Genomic DNA, 17,945 nt, shown 5'->3' on the forward strand with positions numbered 1-17,945 from the left:
TGCTTCACTCTTCTAACCAATAGAGGGATCTTCCAGCTACAGATGAAGAGATGTAAACTTAGCTGTCTACATGTAGATGTCTTCATGTCAGGTATTACTGAAGGAAGTCTTTTGCTGGAGGTTTCGCCACAGGCAGTGAAACCTGACGAGCCATTCGTTGCCCTCTCAAGTAGGTGTCAACCATAGCAGCAGCCAGGCCTAGAGTGTCCTTGAAGCTAGGCATGTAGATTACTTATAGGCAGCTGAATTTAGGTGTCTGAAGCTGAAATCCACCCAAGACACTTAATTTAAATATCCCTTGCTGCAATTTAAATCTATTTAAGTCCTTTTTACAGTCAGCCTGGACAACAGATTACTCCTTGTTGTTTCATATTTACCTTCTATATATTATTTTCTTCTGTAGACTATATTTTCTCATGTCATGTTTTTAAACCTTTAATGACTTGATGATCACTTCTGAATTGTCTCCAGGCAGACCATCACTTGCTTCAAGCAATATGCTCAGTTCAGTATTTGTTCGAATTACAACTTCAACTAGAATGAAAGAATAATTTTAAAAGTTACAAATTATATTCCTCATAAACCTCCAAGTAGGATGTAAGTCTTTTTTCTGGAATAACATGCTTGTTAACTCCAGTAAACTTGGAGTTATTATCAGCTATAATTCTACTCCTCTGAACTGCTGTGTAACTAATCATTACCGTCCTGCATTTGTACAACTGATTATTCTTACACTTCCCGGATTTTAATTTAATTTCTTTATGTTTTTCCTTGTTATCTCATTTATTGTAAGCCTGTGGGTTTGGTTTTTTTTTTTCAGACAAGCAAAAGCCATGTATTCCTGTAAGGCTGAGCATAGTCATGAGCTGTCCTTCCCACAGGGGGCAATATTTTCCAATGGTAAGATATGTTTTACTTTGTCTCTCTATGTAAAAAAAATATATATGTAAAAAACTGAACTGTATCCACAAAATGAGAGCATAGTTCCATTTTCAGCTCTCAGATTTTGCCCTGATTTTTCAGTTGCTCTTGGATAAATACTATCTAAATAAACATATGAACCATGTATAGGATCTTTTAACAGTGTTAATTAATTGTAAAGATGGCATTTTTGTCTGTCTGTTTTTTTGCAGTGTATCCATCTGTGGAACCAGGCTGGTTAAAAGCAACTTATGAAGGCAAAACAGGACTCGTTCCTGAGAATTACGTTGTCTTCCTCTAGTAATCTTTAGTGGACAGCAATATCTTCATGGTATCCATGGTAACAAATAATAAGCACTATGATTTTTATCTGACACAGATATGGGATCAGCCCATTAGCTGAGCAGTAGATTTCCTTCAGATACTACAGCTGCAGGTAACACAGCTCCCTATCAATGGAACAGAATGTAATGAAACAGTTAACAGTTTCTGTACTGAAGACGGTACTCTGTTTAAATAACTTCCATTGTTTGCAAAAGGTTGTTCTGTTCTTCTTTTATGGGTAGGGAACACTAGAGCAATAAAATCAAAAAACTTGCTATTTAGCTGCAGACTTTTAGGTCCTAGGATGTTGCTCACAGAATAGTGAAATTTAGAGGCAATGCACTCTGACATTTCTTGCAATCTATGTTTTTTAATATGGAAAATTGTATTTTTTTTCATAATGTAAATAATGCTTCTATTGTGATCTGAATTCTCCCTTAGAAAACTTGATTCTAAAATTAGTCCTAATCATTTCAAATAAGAAATGAGTTTTCCATAAATCAGAAGTTTGAACTTCTGTTAGTTATTGAGATTACAGTATGGTATAGAATCCATGCAACTGATCATAAAATCAGTTTATACACTGCCTGAGCAGTAAGTGCTCATTCAAAATGTGATATTTTTAATGAATATTTCATTCAAATACTTCTTAGATTTGTTTCATTCTTTCTCTATCAGTGTAGATAATATTAATAACTTTCATTTCTATGACACCCATCATCTGGAAGGTATTCTCAGAACAACATCTGTAGAAAACAAGGAGATGCTGAATCTGGAATGGTTGGTAGTCATGTGAATTGAGCAGTGAAAAACAGCAGTATGTTTTGAAACCTGAGATAAATTGTAACTGGGTCCTTTTCCAACTTTTTCCATTGCAAGTCAGACAAATGGCCTGTGCAGTACTTAATTTTTATAAGCTATAAATGCTGAAAGCTCTGTGGTAGCAGTAGAAGTATTTAGTATTATTTCTCCTGATTTCTGCTAAACTATTTGACAAAGACTTCTCCCCTTCCACAGAACAAAAAAGACTTACTTTTCAAAGGTTCTGTAACGACCCATTCATTGCTCCTGGTAGGACTGAAAAAAAAAAAAAAAAAAAAAAAAGAAACAACTCCAAAGAAAAACCCAAAACCATAAGCAGCTTTCTTGCACATCTAGAGGGAAAACATGGCTGCTTACTTTGGCTACTTACCATACCTGAGTGAAAACCAAGATATTTAAGTTCCATATTAGTAATTCTTCAGCATTAGTGCTACAGAAAGAGTTCACTGTTCCATAGACCTATCTAGGCTTACTTCTCTTCAGTAACAGAAATCAATATATAAAACTTCTGTTGATTTCTAAGTTGTATGTTACTTCCAGAAAGTTTAAGGAAGAACTTCTGTTAGGACTAAAAACATCAATAATGTTTTACTTGCTTATTTTTAAATTCCATAGCATTTGTCTTGTTTAAATTAGAAAATAAGATTCATAGCCAACATGAAAAAGCATATCAGAACCTTCTTTACTTGTGTGTAGTGCATGATTTCTGCAGAGCAATTCTGTGTTGGAATTCAGGCTGGGGGCAGAAGCCTACAGGATCCTTCTCCTTGCTAATTAAAGTACCAAGTGGCGATCAGGGAAGGAGAGAGACTGGGAGAGCATCCTCCCAAAAATGGTCTGGCTTTTCAGAGGGGTAGTCTGGGTAAGACTGGCTGCAGGCAGTTGAGGACAGACCCCTTGAATTAGTGACTGAGTCATCTGGGTTCTTCCTTCACTCTAATCAGTTTCATTGAGTCCCAAATCATGTTTCACTTCACCTTAAGAGCAAATTGTGTTCAGTGCATTGTGCTGAAGGGCTGTTCCAGACACTGTCACAGGCAGTGACGGCAGACACGTGTGTGCTCATCGAATTGGCCCAGAGCAGATGCGAAAGGAAGTGAAGGTCTTTTCTCACCAGGTTGAGCCTTTCTTAGTTTTAAGGGAAGCCAAGCTTTCTCAGTGTAAGCTATGCCTGAAACTCTCATTGCCCTGGCAGTCAACATAGTTTTGGTTGTGGTTTTGCTGTATTTCACAATTCAAAAATTACAGGCTGTCAAAAGGCTTCCCTCTGGTGACCTTCCCAGGAGAAGTGCTGCTGCAGGGAAAAAGGAGCAGGAAGGGAGGAAGAGCTTGGAGCAGAGGCCGAGGGCCCAGCATATGTCTCACCCACGCAGACAAATGCAGTGGTCTGGGGCAAAATCCCAACCTCCATCTATTGCAGCAGGGTCAGTGGCAAACTGACCTGTGTTGAACATCCTTTGATGACCTCTTATATGGAGCAATTTAATTGTTGTGAAATTCTTGAGGAACAGCGAAATAGAAAATGCTTGCTCTTACTTGCTTTGCTTTAGCTTGATTTAAAAAGAAGGGCGAAAAAAGCTAACCTTAGGTAATCTCACAGCCTTTGTGTATGTCTGGCTATTCTTCAATATCATGTTTTGAAACCAGCTGATCTGCGTGCAAGTGAGAGGACTCAAAAATGCCAAGTTCATTAAAAAATTTGTAAAAATGCCAAGTTCAGTTACAGATTAAGTAAGTAGAGCCTGTAAATGCTGAGGGTAAGGTTGTAGAAAGACCTGAACAAATCCCTGTGGTGGAGAGGTGTTTTGTCTGTTCCCATTCATTCATCTCACGTCAGACACAAAATTGAATTACAGGAGACAACTTTGTAAGAAATTGGATCCCATTCATGCTGCTGCTCTCAAAACAAATCTGTATTTTCCTCTGTAAGACTCTGCACTTATTCAGGCCCTTCTTTTGAACCAGCCATGATGATCACATAAATAACTTTAAAGTAGCTTTAAATTTGCATTTCCTTCTGAAGAACATTATGCCCATTCTTAATTACAGTTAACCACTCTCAATGAGTTGGGGTTTTCATTTTTGAAATATTTTATGGTTTTTCTTTTCCCCTCTTAAGCGGTACATAACAAGCACTTTCTGTATAATCTCACTGCTGGGTTTTGGATGCCCCAGCTCTTCCCTGACTTTCCAAGAGGGAGTTTATCTCTACAGAAATCTGTGCAATGAACTGGAAAGTTAAGTAACTAGGTGTTCGAAGACTGAAATGGGGGAGAGGGCAGCACCAAAGTTTGTCTAATGATGATACTCTCAGGACTGACCAAATATCCCTTCTGATAATTGCAAAGGATCAGATATCCATATAACATTTAAATGAAGATAAAATAACTTGATAGTGCCTTACCAGAAAATCAGACAAGCTGAACTAAATTAGTTCATAGTTTTGATTTGTTTTTTACAAAAGTCAGATTCATTCGACAAGCAAAGGGTGCGCAATTTTTAAGTTATTATTATCCTTCCTAAAAGGACACAGCAGTTCTTTTCCAGATATCACTGTAGAACTCAAGGTAGATGACATGTTGTGATTGCTGTTTGTCTTGTGGAAGTAATGTCTGTACCCACAACTTCTGTAATTTGCCATAGTTTTTCTTTGTTAAACCTTTTGATACATGTTGCAGCACAACATGAATCAAATTAATAGTGTGAAGGACTGGTATATTGTATGATAAATATGTAAAGTATATTAATATTTTATATTCACACTTTTTATTAATGATGATAAAGATGAAAAAATATTTTTGGTGTAATTCCTATGAGTTCAGTATTAAAATGTCTTTGCCATATTTTGGCATTTAGAGTTATATGTAACAAAACTCTTAAATTAAACCATAGCTATCACTTATGTCCCTAACTAATCTATAAAGTTCATTGTTTGATTATTTCTGGAAAAAAAGTATGCACAGATTTGCTGACCAGCACTATTCTGTGATAGTAATAGTAACTTATTTTCCTTTTTATATATTTTCTGGTGCTAATCTCTATTCTTTGCCTGTAATTGGATTCAATTGTAATGTGCCTTTAGGAAAGACATTAGGAGAGGAAAAGTTGCAAAATTCAGCAGCTCAGAACAATAATCACAACAACAGAAAAAATCATTGTATGGCAGTAATTGGATTTTTTTTGTTACATTTCTCCACTGGTCTTTTTTGTACTTAATAAGATTGCATCAGAAAAAATAATGAAACTAAAAAGTACATTGTTCTTCATATTTCTTTTCCTAAGGCAACAGCTTGTGCAATTTTGGATTGAGCGGCAAGAAGAGAAATCCCAGTAGGGGAGCACATCTTCCAGACTGGGGTGGATCTTCTCCGCTGATGGAAACTCTCAAAGCTCTGGCGAAGTCAGAGGCAGACCTTTGGCAATTTATAGTGAGGATTTGCTGGTCAGAGGCCCCCAGTAAGTAAATGGAATATTCTGTTAATGGGATATGGCTTAGCATTATCCTTTCTTTCAGCAGAATGCCCTATGTGAATCATTCAGTTACCAGAGATGAAGCTATAGGCAATGTTCAATCTCGCTCTTTGTGGTCACACAGCCATGACAGCTGCTGCCGCCGCAGCCCTTCCAGCCACTGCTCATGCTGAAGTCAGACTGTTGATCCGGCTGTTGCAGTGCAAGTTGAAAGTCTTTTTTTGTGGATCAGATTTTGCATGGACTTTGGGAGTTTGCTTTGTTTTGTTTTAATATGGTGCTTGGTATCCAAACCGCTACTAATTCAATATTGTAATTCAGTCACTGAACATCATAGCATTGTTTTTCTTGTCCTGTATGTGGCAGTATTTAATAAGCCATTGGATTATCCTTGTTCCTGTCAGTGTAGAGAATGGTGCTTCAACCCTTGCTTGTCTCAGCTGAAAGCTATTCTGCATCTGAGCTTTTTGCAAGTGTTTTACTGGGAATTGTCTAGAGTTCTAGCACTAAAGATAGCACCATGATCTCAGCACTACAAGAGTTTCTGTTATAGCAAAGGGCAGAGCAGCTGAAAAGGGCACATAGTTTCAATTTTCAATCATATTTATGACAATTTTGGAGGTATTAGAGTTTATAGGGGTTACTTTAGATACTATATGGTATTTTAATAGGAAAGTATATACAATCAATAACTATATATATATTTAATAAAGTCTTACTAAATTATCTTATTGAACTCTCTGTTTATTTTGTAGTGTGGTTTCAATAATTATCTGCACTCTGTATATATCTACATGTAAATAACTGGCATGACATGCATAAGCTGACTTACAGACATAATTCTATGTTGTACTTCACACTGTATTTCAAAAATTTGAAAAAACATTTTTCAAAATAAAAAGCCTTTCTGCACAAACTGGTTTCTCCGTTATTTTTAAATTTGGTCTCTGGTTCGGTGTTCTTTTTTTTTTTTTTTCCAAGTCATAACACTTTTGTGCTACTTCAACCCATAGTTGCATTTTTCAGTGACATTTCACCCATGAGCATGCTTTACATAGAGGGCATTGCTCCTAATGTTGAACACTGAACACATGTATGAATACTAGTTAATCGTATGTCATCTGCTGTTCTGGTCACGTGGAAGACTCCAGAGATGTGGCTTGTGAGGAAAAGAAAAATTACAGCTTTGGATGTTAGGTAACAAGAAGCACAACCCTGGTATATTAAAACATCATTAATGAGGTCTTTGCCTCTGAAAATTAGCAGGTGGGTGGCTCATGGAAGTGGGGTTTGGTGTCCGGATTCCAACGGCACTGCCTGTGGGGGAAGTAACATGAGGAGTGGTTTCTGCAAGTTGCCTTGCACCCCTTTCTCAGCATTTCTCCAAGCCTTTCACCTCAGAGACCTGCAGCTTTTCTAGCCCTTGGGAGGGCATTATATGCATCACCAGCTGTGCCTGAGGCGAGGGGAGCTGTGAGGTGGCCTGCCTCACCTTTCTCCTGAAGGGACTCTCCAAAAACCCAAGAGGCTTTTATACCCCTGAAACAATCAGGCTTTATTACGATATTAATCAAAAATAACTACATTTCTTAATCAAGGAATACCAAGCCAACCAGCTGATAAATTACTTTCCTGCTCACTGTGTGTTCAGGCTTCGATCATGCCGCAAACTGCTGCAGCAGAGCCGGGGAAGATGGGTCCCGCTCCCGCAGGCCTGGCTGCCGGCTGCCGGGCCTGGGCACGCGGGGCTGCTGCTGGCTCCTGCCGGCCTCCTGCCTGCGAGCCCCCGGCTCGCCCCGTCCCCCCCCCGCCTGCCTGCCTCTCGCAGGGGCACTGCGCCTGCCGCTGCTCAGGGGGACACCAGCTACAACTGAAAACAAAACATCATTACCGTGGCCGTAAATGAAAAGGAGATAATTGGAGAAGCAAAACAACCCGGATGAGGTGGAGGAACAAGTCTTGCCCTGGCGGTGCTTTCTAAGAACTGCTCCTAGGTGAAAACACTTCACAGCTCACCCTGCTTGAAGATTTTAGAGATAAGGAGTCTGCTTCCAGGAGTCAAAAAGTCACCTGAGGCCTGTGGTCACCAAACGCGACCTGTGCTTTGCTGAGGTCCGAGCATCCCGCGCAGTGTGGGGCCAGGGAGAAGGAAAGGCCCCCGTGGCAGGGCCCGAGGGTCCCTGGCAGGGATGTGCCTCCCCTTGCCCGGGACCAAGGACACAGCTGGGCTGGGGAAGCCGCTTCTGGCTGTATCAGCTCTGCTGGAAGAGCCTGAGAAGGAGAGGGGCTGCAACAAGGCGGGGTTAGAGCTGAGCTGTAACTTACCGCCCTTACTGAGCTACACCTGAGGTAGGGGGTAGCAGTCATGATACAGGCTGTCACCCAGAGGAAACATCTGTGACTGACCCTGTCACCACTCACTCCATGAAATGCTCCGGGCACCATGGGGACCTTTGGAAAGGAGGTAAGTGCGGGAGCAGCGGCGGGGGTGCCAGGAGATGCCCGCCCTGCCCCACTGCTCCCTGCGCCCGGCGGGATGGCAGTAGCTGTGCCAGCCTGCGCCCGGGCCCGTGTCGGCCGGCACCGTGACCGCCCCGTCTGGGGCACTTACAGCTGGATTCGCCTCTGCTCCTGCTGAGGACCAGGAAAGCGCGTGCGGCAAGAGCTGCTACAGATGCCCAGCTCTGCGTAGTGAGTAGGCATAAGAGGAAATGAAGAATATGGGCCTTTTGATAGCTCACCAAAAATGATAGCTCGTCACTGATTTTATGTTAAAACTTTGAAATAACATGGTTGTTTTTTCCATTAGAGTTTTCTGCCCTTTCCCATGGAGATGCAGTCTCCTTGGCTTTCAGATCCTCTAATCTGGAGGAGTGAACACAGACTAGTTTGGGTCTAGACTAAACCCTAGAATAGATCTCATCATTTTCCCGGTGTCTATAAGACCATTTTATTTGGCATCATGGAATAACTAAGATTTTTCTCTGTTTCTGGGAAACAAATGTTCTGACTGGCTATATTTTGACATTTCAGCAAGTGTTTATATTTAACAAGACTTAAATTCCTGTGAAACTAACACAACATAGCCATGTTACCACCAAACTGAAAACTCTCAAGGAATGAGACGCCTGTGTTTCTTACCAGAAAGAGTGAAGAGAGATTTCATTATTTGGTTGCATTAAGGCACCTTACAGCGCATGATTCGCATGTGTTTGGAAAAAATAGATCTGTTCTGCAACTTCATAGCTCGATAAGCCTACAACATGGAGTATTGAGCAAGTGATTTGTGGAATAGTTATGGTATAAATCTGGTGCTTGGGTGAGCTGCGGCGGTGCGGAGCCCCTCCAGCGCTCGGCCAAGGGGAGCAGGATGCGAGTGGGGGTCTGTATCCGTGCAGGCCATGCCGCCCACGGAGCCACGCCGGCCATAGCCCCCGTTCTCCTGCAGAGGAGACATTTCAGTGATCGGAGGAGATGGTGTAAGTGTAGACTGAGCAGGCTGCAAAGTCAGTTCAGGTCCCACTTGGGAACGTTTTCTCATTAATTTGGCACGATTCATTCCTTCAAAACCTACCTGCCTTTCTAACACGAACACTATGCTTATTAAACATGGTAAATAAGGTATTTGCACTTTCATCTTCTAAAACTTTATTTCACATTTGTAAAGCTTTTCCTGTGTAATTTGGATTGACCACTGATACGGAAAGGAAGTATTGAGAGATATTCTTGGCTTCTTTTGCAATGGTTGGCTGCTTTTCTATTGTATTTATGGCAACAAGCTCAAAAGCTGAACTAACCTAGAGCAAGTGCCTTTGCCAAAGATCATGGTGTGCTTTTTTAATGTAAACATACAGGGATTCATGGGAACATTGAGTGACCTCCACAGCCGGTACAGAAAGGAGTCTTAATTCACTTGAAAGTACTTTGGTAATTGGAACACATCTTTCTGTCAGTATAATTGAGGAGCTGATTAGTTAGACTTAGCCCGGGTGTATTTTATTTAAAATTACTGTTAATGGCTCTCGGGTGCCCTTAGAAGGGATTAGAGTCCATTTGAATGAAAAACATCAGCGATTTATTTTTGTTGATGGTCATTGCTTTTGTCTTCTTGAAAAAAAAAAAAAAAACCAAAAAAAAACAAAACCAACACATTCAAAGGGAAACATGCAGCTTATCTGGATTTTTGGTGTTTTCAAAATGAGATGTGAAATGGCATGCTTCACACTGTGATGGCCACGAGCTCCGTCCCCACTGGCAGCTGAGCCCCCCCCCACTCTCAGCCCTTGGTGGACTTGGTGGGGTGGATGGAGGGCACGCAGCATGTCCCAGCACAGCACAGCTCAAAGCGGGAGCCACGGGCTCCAGCCAAGCTCATTTGGGGGCTCTATAGTCCAGACGTGACCTTATGCTCATGGAATTGCTGGGGAAAAGTCAGGACACTCCGTAAGCAGGTGAGATGGTGGCATGGTGGGAAGCCCCATGAGAAACTCTTCAGAGGACAATTCACAAACCCAAGCAGAAGAAAGATGAGAAACCTGAGCTTGATCAATCTATAGAGTGTTCCTCCAAATAAATTAACTGGCGGACAGGATACAACTGGTTCCTAGACTGAAACAAATGCTGTTTCCAAGGACCTCACAAGAAGATAACGCAGATTAGGATTTCAGTGTGTTTGAGCTGGGAAGCTGAGCACAGAGCGCTGAAAATGGGAGCTGTGAAAGTGGTGACGACCGTGAGTCCTGAATTACCACAAAACAAGCAGGATGTCTATCAGCAGGGAAAATCCACCAAAAAACTGCATCTGGGGGCTCTGATGCCACCCTCCAGAGACATCTGAAGGAAGCAGGTAGAAGGCATCAGAGAGATTTAGCTGCAAACAAATTGTGTTGGGCAGTGGTGATGCAAATATATCCTTACACAAAACCACAGCATAAATAGTATATTAAGTTTGTTATTTCTTACTGTTGCTGTTGGTTGAGGGGGTGCTTATGTTTGGTCCTGAAAAGTACGATTTCTTTTCCATAATTATGGTGAATTGTGCCTGCCTTGGATGGGTAAAATGGTCATTCTGCACACATCCTGCCTCCCCTGTTACAGTCTCAGCATAAAGCATCTCCCCAGGCCCTTCCTTGAGAAATTTGCAGTGAATGCCATGTGAGTGTTTCACTCAGCTTCCAGCTGTGATTTGTAGCACCATTTTGTTTTGGAATGGGTCCTTCTCTGCCCTCACCATCCCCTGGTAGGTCAGATGGTGCAAAACAAACAAGCACAATTAGTTTTACCTTCAGAGCAATGCAGAACCAAACTATACAGCGAGGTTCAGGTTCTGCCACTGCTGAAGCCTTTCCTTAATAATTTTTTCTCATATTTGTTTAAATAAGCCCTTGAAACCTTTCCTGACTAAATGAACTGGGAAGCCAAATGTCCAGATATCTATAAGTGCATCAGCATGGGAAACTCAGGTGAACATTGTTATGGCTTTTTAGCTAACACAATTAGCTTTGCTGAATAGCTTTTTATCCAGAGGGAAAATCAAGACAGGGTGTTTCTTTATCACAATGTTATTTGTGTGCATCTCACATAAACAGCTCCTCTCCTGAATGCAGCAGGAACAAACACAGCTCTTCACTTTTCACAATTTCCAAGGCACTCGTTTGGGGCAGCCTTCCCCTGTAGAATGCATCACATTTGAATGAAACAGTGGTAACACAAAACTAATTGCAGCACAGTGGGTGATTTAGGACAGTGGACCTCCTCATAGTGCCACCTCAGCCTTGGCTCAGTTTGGTGCCTTCTCCAGTGCTGCAGCATCTTCAGTATTGACACACACGAAAGGAAATTATGGTTTCATCTGAATTACTGCTTGGCAGGGCCTCTGACACCGCTTATTTCTTTCACTTTAGATAATCACGAAATAGCAGGGCTGTCTTCCCTGAGAGCAGCAGATGATCACTGCATGAACTCATTAGTATGTTTAAGTGGAGGTTCACCTGCGTTGTGCAGAGATGAGCCAGTCTCCGTAGCATCTGTATCATTACAGTGTCTGAGATGTTACAATGGAAAAACATCTCATATAGACAGGCTGTTATTAGCTAAAAGTTAAAGCAAAAACTTCTACCTCAAAGGGCTTAAACATCTAATTTCAAATAATCAGTAACCTTATTTTACTCTTTATACCCTTCCATTACCATGTCTGTTAAAAAAAACAAAACCCCAAAACATTCTTGAGCAAAAGAGGTATACATCAAGACTGAATTTGGATGTAGGATATATATACAAAGTCGTTCCACTCAATCTAGAGGAACATCATTCCATAAATAAATAATTGGGGACTAAATAAAGGTACTGGTGCAGGTGTGCTCAGCTGAATGCATATTTAAGCAGGAGCATGGTCTTAAACTTTGACACCTTGTGGTTCTTCAGTGTCTCAAAAACTTTAAGATTATTTTCTTCTGTCTGCTAGCTGCTAATAGAACTTCCCCTTTAAAGAAATCTATGTATTTTTGTATTGACCAAATGCCTTCCACTATTGTTTAATACTGCATGGAATGTTTTAAAACTAAATTAACTTGGAAAAAAATCATCTGTGTGGTAAATCCCAGCCCTGTCAAACCGCTCATGATGCGCACATGGAGTACTGATAATGTCTAAGAGATCAATTCACAAGAACGAGGACATTCAGAAATGAAAGCGAAACATCACTTTCAAGATGTACTGTATTATGCAGAAACAATGTGGAACAGCATCATCGTTGTTGGCATGGTTAATTAACATTACAGTGCATCCTTAGCAAGGAGTGACATCCAAACGGCCTGTCCGTCCCTGAATTAGCAGTGCTCCCTTAAAATGGGTGGGAGAGAGGTGGTCCCTTCCTGCTGAGGGAGGACACTTCTCCCTGTCCTGCCTGGTGCCCGTGCCCTGTGCCGGGGTGCCAGTCCCGCTCCCCACACCAGAAGGCAGCAGGCTGGGAAGAGGGACACGGTCAGGGCGAGGAAGGGAGCACTCGCAGGCTGGAGTCAGTTCCTGGAAAGCCAGGGGTGATGTGCCCCATTGTTGCAGCCAGAAACGGTCACAGCAGGACCAGTCAGTGACCCCTCTGTGCACCGGCAGCAGGGAAGGAGCCTCCTCCCGGTGACGGGAGATGCGGGGTGGATGGCACCGTACCCCTCGGGAGGCACATCTGGCAGCATCTGCTGTTGGCAGGGGAGAACTTCAGTGCTCGGTCTGGGCACAGCAGTGAGCTCACAGCCAGCCTCTGTAATAGGGACAATATACTCTCAAAACCTGGCTCTAAAATATATATAAAAATAAATAACTACCCAACGTGCAGGTTTCTGTGCTAGTTGTGTCTCTGCTCAGATATCTGTTCTCTGAGACGGAGCGGCAGCACGGTGGCACGGCCTCTGCTCCCACATCAGCACCTGTAGCTAGTGCTGCGCATGCACCTACCACAGTGCAGGTGATACTTTTTAATAAATTTTTCCTTTGTGTGTGCTTATGCCGGAAGATCAGGAATGTATTCTAACTTATTTTTCTGGTTTTATAGACTAGGAGTTTGACAGTTTCTAGTTCTTATTAAAACCACTACCTTCCACATAAGTAATAAAAATAAAAAATATAAAATTGTCTCCCATTCTTTGATCCTTGTAGAGGGTTTGAACTGAAAACAAAATGGAAAATAATTTCCCCCCTCCACCATATAGTTTTAAATTCAATAAATAGGCAGTATGTGAGTGTGTGTTGTCTCTAATGTGGAGCTGCCAAAGTAATCAAACTGAAGTTAGCCTCTCAGCTCCTGCTCCAAAGGACTGCAAGGACACCTGGCTCCACCAGTCTGGTACTGGTGACTGCAGATCCATGTCCAGTTACAGCACGGTGCTGTTTTGTAGCTTTACTTTCCATCTAGTGGTAACTGAAGACTTAAACATGTCTCATACTACTACAAAACAAAATAAGCACATCTCCAATTTATTGGACATGACACAATGTAGCTAGACAACACCTTTACAAAAATACTTGAAAGCTATTGTTTCAGATGTACAAATATATAGATGAAAGCTCCTCTTCACAAGAGGAAAATACAGAAATCTTATACAAGTCTATTTTTTAAAAAATAAACCCAATAGCAACAAACTGCAAATTATATCCATCATGATCCTGAATGTTAAATACAGAGAAATACTAACATTAGTCCAAATATGTCTCAAATTTAAGGATTATTCGGCTTTTCTACAGAATTTTTCACCAAGGATTACAAAGCCTCTACAAAGTGCTAACGCATTACACATCCAAGTAATCCTTGGGAAATAAAACGTGTTGACAGCAGGGGATGGAGGGGAAAATAAACATTTTACAAATATGGAAACTGGGATGTAGAGGTTGTGTGAAATTCAGGAACTGCAAGAGACCATGTATTCACGAGTCCCGAGCCTGGTTTTTAACCCTTAGGTTGTGCTTTTCTCTATCATGGCTGTCTTCAGGGAAGGCTGTAAGGACACTTTAAATGACAATCTTCCTAAAGTAATATTTTCAGAATTGCAGAGGTTTGGATTTTTTTTTTTTTAATGTCAGATGTTTAGAACCTTGCTTTATGAGCAGACAAGTAGACACATGACCTGTATTACGAAGCTTGAGAAAGGGCAGCTGTTCCTGTCTTCTGGTAAAATACAAGCTGGCTGTAACCACCACTATAAACTGCATAGAACAGCAAAACCAGTGCTGATGCTTTTTTGTAAATTATTGTAAGAAGAGATTTGGCCAGTGCACAGTATGACTATATTGTAAGCTGAGCTTTGGGGTACAAAACTTTCCATTAAATTTTTAAGTGAAAATCCTTGTCATCCTCAGCTGGCCTACCCATGGTGTGCGATGATGACAGTCCCAAAAGATGATAATCTCCTTCGTTGTGTGTAATGCCATCATGATAGACCCCAACCTGACCGCGGGGCCACGGCCACCACACCCCGACTCCTTCGACATTTCAAGTAATGTGAAACTTCAACAGATTCTGCTGTCACATTTCTTCTATTTAATAGTGTATCGTTTTTGTTCTGTGTTGTACTTTGTCTATAAAAGAATATGCTCATGCAGACCAGCTAAATCCACATTTTACTGTTACAAGTGTTGCTGGGATCTGGGAAAATGGTTGGGAACATATCGATTTCTCTACGGACATCTTTGTCACTATTCTGAAAGGAAAACAGCACATTTCAGATACACCTTCTCCAAATATTCCTAACAAAATAAATTCCTACTTGTAACAGACTGCCACCCCCTAGTCTGACATTTCAGTTCCTTCACTGAACATTTAAGTTGTGATCCTAACTTTCTCTGAGCTGCAGGTGAAAACTCATTCCGTTTAAACTGCTTTTGATTCATGATGGTGCCTAAAGTGAATTATCATGGTATTTTTATAAATGCATTTATACAAAGGACATAAACTAAGCTGTCCTCACACAGACACACACACGCACAGAGTCTCTTAGACACTGGCTCATGCTGGATGCAGGGGTGCTCATGTAATGGCATCTGCGTGTGTTTCTGTGTGTGTGCCTGCATGCGTGTTATCTTAAACTTGATATTTCAGCTATGCATGCACAGTGTTCCTTAGCTGTCAGAAAAAGTACTGTGTGAAACACTATTATTCACAGTGATGGCTTTAACTTTACATTTAGATACATTTGGTAATAGCTGCAATCAACTGCCTTTTAAATAGATGTGTCCATTTTGGGGAATTTATAAAGTTTAAGGTTTTATGGTTTTCAAAGATTATATAAGACTTCTTGTAGCTTCCTTTTTTTTTGGAAATGAATGAGAGATCCTATTAAGTGTTAGTATATAATCAGCCTTATTCAGGCACTATATAATATAATTGCATACTTGGTGCTTTCCTTATTCACACTCCATATAGCCACAATGGACCTCCTGGGAAAAAAAAAAAAAAAAAAAAAAGGTTTTTTGAACAGCACTATGATGAGAATGTTGTTCTCAACTGGAGGTATTGCAGATTAGTCCCAGACTGGACATAAACCAATAATACAGAGTATGAAAAGCATTACTCTATTTTTATTTATTATATGAAAAATAGGCATATGTGAAAACTGTCCATCCAAGATGGAATGAGCAACTTACGGTGATGTTCATATAAGTCTCACCTGTATAACAAAACAGCCTCTGTAGTGGTCTGCTCGGTTATTTCTGACTTGATAGCAAAGATATTAATTATGCCTACTAGATGTTTATCATCCAGTCTAGCCCCTTGTTTGAAAGTCTGCAGATGTGGCGTTCACTGATGCAGAGCTCTGGATTCCTGTCAATTACAGATTTTTTTTTTTCCTCAACATAGCAAAAAGAGATTTTAGTACTAAACTGTCTGGGTGGATATTTAAATTGAGCTGTGGGAAAACGCAATAGAGTGAGACTACTTAAATGACACTGTGAGAACTTCCTCACTGATATGCCTGACCACTAAATTGCTGGAACTATTGTACCTGTAGAACTGAAAGAGTAATTTAATTTTCATGGTCAGAAAAACATGATCTATGACTTGTGATGGTATTTTTACAATGAGCACACCTCACACTGGCAAGAAATGTTGCCATTTTTAAATGATAAATTAGAATTAATTGAAAGCTCACCACTCCTTGATATCCTTTATATTCTTTAAATATCTTGTACAGAGAACCCTAGGCCTAAACCAGGAAAAAAATGCCGAAATGTGAGTGAAAAAATACATCAAGGTAGAAGCACCACTCATACTTGAAGCTATGTAACTGCTGCATTAGTTCCAACAATACTGAAGGATTATTTTCTGAGGATTATTTTCTCTTTAAGATAAACAGCCAGCTAAATTTTAACTTGGTTAATATTATCCATGCAGTCACCTTTTACTGCATGTTTCTGTCCAAGCATCTGAAATGCTACAGTACCACTCTGCATGCAGATAACATCAATCTAATAAATTAACAGCATTCACTGAAAAACAAACAAACAAAAAAACCCAAACAACAAAAAAAAAAAACCAAACCTCATAAATTTTAAAAGAAAAAACACCTAAAATATGACTTTTTTTCCTTTTCATCTTCCAAGGGGGAAGAAAAGAGAACTAAATTAAAAACAAACCCTCTATTCAAGTCAGGTCATCATGACACAAAGCAGTACAAACCAATAAATCCAGCAGTGTTGACAGTACAGCCTGGCAGTAAGCACACGGGCTTTTGAGCCATGGAAAGTTGGGAGGGCTTTGGATATTGGCTCTGTGGCTGCAAGCTGACTTATCGGAAGGAAAGAAAGGTCAGCGTGCCACAAACGGCGTGTCAGGCAAGAAATGTGCACTTGGAGTTGCGCTGCTGCATGAGTGGAGTGCAGCCCCATCCTCTCCTGCTCTGGGGATAAACTAACCTTAAGTTTGTGAAGGTAGGCGAGTACGGGGAGGTATGATCCCTACAGACCTTACTGTTCATTGTGCCAATACGTCACTGATAACTGAGATAAATATTTGGTCTTAGGAACACGGGAGAGCATCTGACCTTCCCAATAAACATAATTGAGAGAGACATATTACTGTACTTGAAAAGAAAAAAAAAAAAAAAAGAACTAAGATACTTATGAAGCATTAACTGGTCAGAAAATACAAACTGGACGCTGATCCTCAATTGTACAAATAACACAAGAAAACATAACTGCAGGGCAGCTGAAGGAACAGCTGGACTTCAAAAATACCTAAGCTTCAGTTTATTATGCACACATATAACCAGATCGTTCCAAAGCGCCATGAAATTGATTGAAAGTTTCTCAGACTACGTTTACCTCCATCACAGCCCAGGCGTTCGCAAACCCACACTTTCCCTTCCCAAAAGGATGGTCAAAACTGTTGATCCAGCCAAGACCTTTGACAACATGAGCCAAGTGTTTGACCTTTTGTATTTCTTCGAGCACAGCAGGTACAACCGCGAAGCAACTTGGTGTGAATGCGCAGGACAGCTTGCCAGGGCTGGAGGGCTCCTCTTCTCTGCACTGCATTGTCACGGCTGTCCAACCGCTTCAACAGGCACTTCAACCTTCAAAACAGTCTTTAAAAACTATAAATATGATGCCTCTACAAAGCTGAATAATGACAGTATTGATCAAAGGAAATGGTTGACCTCATGGGTTGGTTGGTTTGCCTCACTGAAGTACCAGTAGAAGGCAAAGCTAAAGGCCTTGGGTCAAAAATACCCAAACTGTACAGAAAAGGAGAGGCTTAGCTCGAGGCATAGCTTGCATTATTTAGTGTAAGATGAAGAGCTTTTAGTGATCACTCATACAAAAAGTTTTGTCTGTAATCTGCAGAAGATGGCAAGCTTTCTAAGTAGTACAACAGGTTCCATGCCTTTAAAATGTAATCAGGCACATCATAAATGTCAGAA

General features: G+C 40.9%; 1 protein-coding gene across 2 annotated transcripts in view; it reads left to right on the plus strand.

Moving 5' to 3' along the window:
• The window catches only part of ARHGAP42 (Rho GTPase activating protein 42), a 173,008-nt gene extending 170,631 nt beyond the window's left edge, over positions 1–2,377 (plus strand). For both annotated transcript variants that reach the window (XM_042793007.1, XM_042793008.1), the window contains 2 exons: positions 821–900; positions 1,134–2,377. In XM_042793007.1, the coding sequence (XP_042648941.1) occupies positions 821–900; positions 1,134–1,222 (169 nt within the window). In that variant the 3' untranslated portion in view covers positions 1,223–2,377. The remainder of the gene's footprint in view (positions 1–820; positions 901–1,133) is intronic.
• Positions 2,378–17,945: the final 15,568 nt, after the last annotated feature.

This window comes from Tyto alba, unplaced genomic scaffold (genome assembly GCF_018691265.1).
Source record: "Tyto alba isolate M040663 unplaced genomic scaffold, T.alba_DEE_v4.0 Super-Scaffold_2, whole genome shotgun sequence".
Taxonomy (NCBI): Eukaryota; Metazoa; Chordata; class Aves; order Strigiformes; family Tytonidae; genus Tyto; species Tyto alba.